Source organism: Cyprinodon variegatus, unplaced genomic scaffold (genome assembly GCF_000732505.1).
Source record: "Cyprinodon variegatus isolate N-32 unplaced genomic scaffold, C_variegatus-1.0 Scaffold872, whole genome shotgun sequence".
In the NCBI taxonomy this organism is placed as follows: Eukaryota; Metazoa; Chordata; class Actinopteri; order Cyprinodontiformes; family Cyprinodontidae; genus Cyprinodon; species Cyprinodon variegatus.
The window spans coordinates 162945-165566 of record NW_015151325.1 but is presented as its reverse complement, the minus strand read 5'-3'; the positions used below and the strand labels follow the sequence as shown (position 1 = coordinate 165566).

The 2622-nt window shown below is 36.7% G+C and overlaps 1 protein-coding gene across 3 annotated transcripts in view; it reads left to right on the top strand.

Moving 5' to 3' along the window:
• LOC107099464 (oxysterol-binding protein-related protein 1-like) overlaps positions 1 to 2622 on the top strand; it is a 64676-nt gene that overhangs the window by 54049 nt on the left and 8005 nt on the right. For all 3 annotated transcript variants that reach the window (XM_015397600.1, XM_015397601.1, XM_015397602.1), the window contains one exon: positions 1696 to 1785. In XM_015397600.1, coding sequence (XP_015253086.1) covers positions 1696 to 1785 — 90 coding nt within the window. The remainder of the gene's footprint in view (positions 1 to 1695; positions 1786 to 2622) is intronic.

Below are 2622 nucleotides of genomic sequence, written 5' to 3'. Positions count from 1 at the left end.
AAAACAAAGTATCTAAGGTGTTTAAATGGCTTTTAAACTCCCTCTGGTGTGATCTGATAGAAGGGAGCCGAATACAAGGAGATACTTTCTATTACAGTCCTTATTTATGCTCTAACTGGCCAGAACTGTTTGGAGAACAGACCGGATCAACATTAGGCGGCATAATCTGTAATGGCTGTTTGATAAATATGTATTTGCAGTCTGACAATTAAATGGAAAACAGCTTCTTGCTTTTAAGAACTAAATTGTTTCTTATTATGCCAAATCACATTGAAATTTAAATCCAGGACAACAAAGTAAAGAGGTCTGTTGCATATTTCATCGTTGCTTTGTAGGCAAGCATAGAGTTTTCAACAATAAACACAAAGCAGAGTCTGTGATTTCAAAGTAAGTAGCTCAATGACTTTATTTTTTAGAGATTATATTAAAAAACATTTAAAAAAAAAACTTTAAAAATAAATAAATTAGCAGCGATGGACATTTAAACATTTAAACAACGTGTGGAATTTGCAACCTGAGTACCTCAGTTCAGTTTCTGTTTTTATCACACCAGTTCACTAAAAACTGTTACTGGAAGACAATACAAGTTGTTCTAAAACATAAACTACTACATACAATTCAATTTGGGAAAAATCTTTTTCAAGTCTGTCTGTGTTTTACCACAATGATATACTCAGATGAAATAAGGTAGAGTTTAATTTACTGCAAAACAGAAGATAATACAGTCTAAATCAGCTGACTAGTGGATAAAAGGTTTAAAAGCTTCAAGTCACTGCAGCAATCCTGCCTCTTAAGCTAACATGTGGTAACAGTGGGGAGGAAACACTGTCTTTTAACAGGAAACCTGAGCCACAACCGATACCTTCTATTGGTAAAATAAAAAGATGATACTGACTGCAGGAGGCAATGGCTTCATCAAGGAAGGGAATAATGTTAAACACAGAATGACTGAGCCAGATAGACTGTTTAATAACAAACAAAATTTATTTTGTTAACAAGATCAGTAAATGGTCACTTCCATTAAAATTAGATAACTAAGCACAGAAGCTCTAGACGTTTAGTACCTTCTATGAGAAAGAAAATAAATAAAGGATGTATAGTCAGTAGCAGAAAGAGACACAGATACTTTCTATGAAAATAATTACAATTGTTGACGGCAGAAAAAGCTTTGTCAGTGTGTTGACCGAGGAAGAAGACATAACTAAAGACAAAATAACTGGAGTACTTTCTATGGGAAAGGGAAAATAATGTGAGCCCATGAAAGAAATAACTTTATAGTACGGAGTTGTTTCCTTATAAGACAAATTAAAATTGGATTACTGGACCAGAAGTAAATCTACGAGAAAGGAAAACCCAGAAAGTACATATAGTTAGCATCAGATATCTTCTTTCAGGAAAGACGTGCAGCTAGAGAAGAACTGAGCCTGGAGTACTTTCCATCCGAACAATCAAACAAGATTCCTCTTTAACCCGAGTAAAACAACAAACCTCCAAAGTTAATAGTCTTTTCTGCAAAGATCATTTTAGGTATTATCACGGCTCGATAAACGCGTTGATTATAAACTGTCCTTAAAAGATTTTCATCTGTCCCTCCTTAATTTGCTCTATACTTGGTTTTTAAAGTTTGACTTTTTTATGATGTTTTGTTGGATTTAACAAGAAAAGAGTAACGATTGCTTGTTTTGTTTTTTCCAGAACTGGTGAAAAGTGCTGCCTGAATTTCAAACCATGTGGACTTTTTGGGAAGGAACTGCACAAAGTTGAAGGTTATATTCTTGATAAAAGGTACAGCAAGAACAGCATTTAGAACAAGAAAAAAAAAACTTCTAAAACTTCTTTTTTTTCCTCTGAAATTTGTGTGTAAAACTTCCAAAAAGCTCTTAGTGGATTTAGCTATTCCACCATAATTCGGAGTTTTTGGAAAATTATTGTTTTTCTCTTCATCATTTGGACGGTAGCCATTTTCAAATTGCTAATTAAATTTCCTGATACCTGTAAAGACTTTGGCCGTTTCTCAATTCACAAGAACACAAGAACTGACTTGTGTCCTTGCCAAGTCTGTTCTTGAGAAGAACCCAGGAAAGTCTGGACTCGGAGAGAATGGGAGCACGCAGAATAAATCTGGGTCCATTGGAACCGAAGCGTACTGATGACATCATCACATTCAACGAACATTCAGCCAAATAAATATAAAAAACCTCCATCAGAGCCAGCGGTATTTTACACACGGCTCTGCAGAGAGAGGGCGTAGCAGACGGGCTAACGTTAGCTCTAGCTACTGTTGGATTCAGATGTCTGCTTCTTGCTGCGGTCCTCTAAACATTAGAACTTTTTTTTTAATCACACACTAAATCAGTAAATGGGCCATATGGTGACGCTTATACTCGTAGGGAAGCGGCCGTTCCAACCGTTTCATTTCCGATTTCTCCCGAGTGGTGCCCGACTTTACACGACTGAATAGAGTGAATGTGATTGGTCGATTATCAAGGGGGCGGGATTGTTGTGGCAGAAGGTTCACAAGCCTTTTTGGTTGTGGCCGGTTTGTCGGAAGCATCTAGCTAACCAGTTAGCAACTTAGTGCTAGCAGGTTCCCAATGGGAAATTCCATTGGGACCAAGTAGC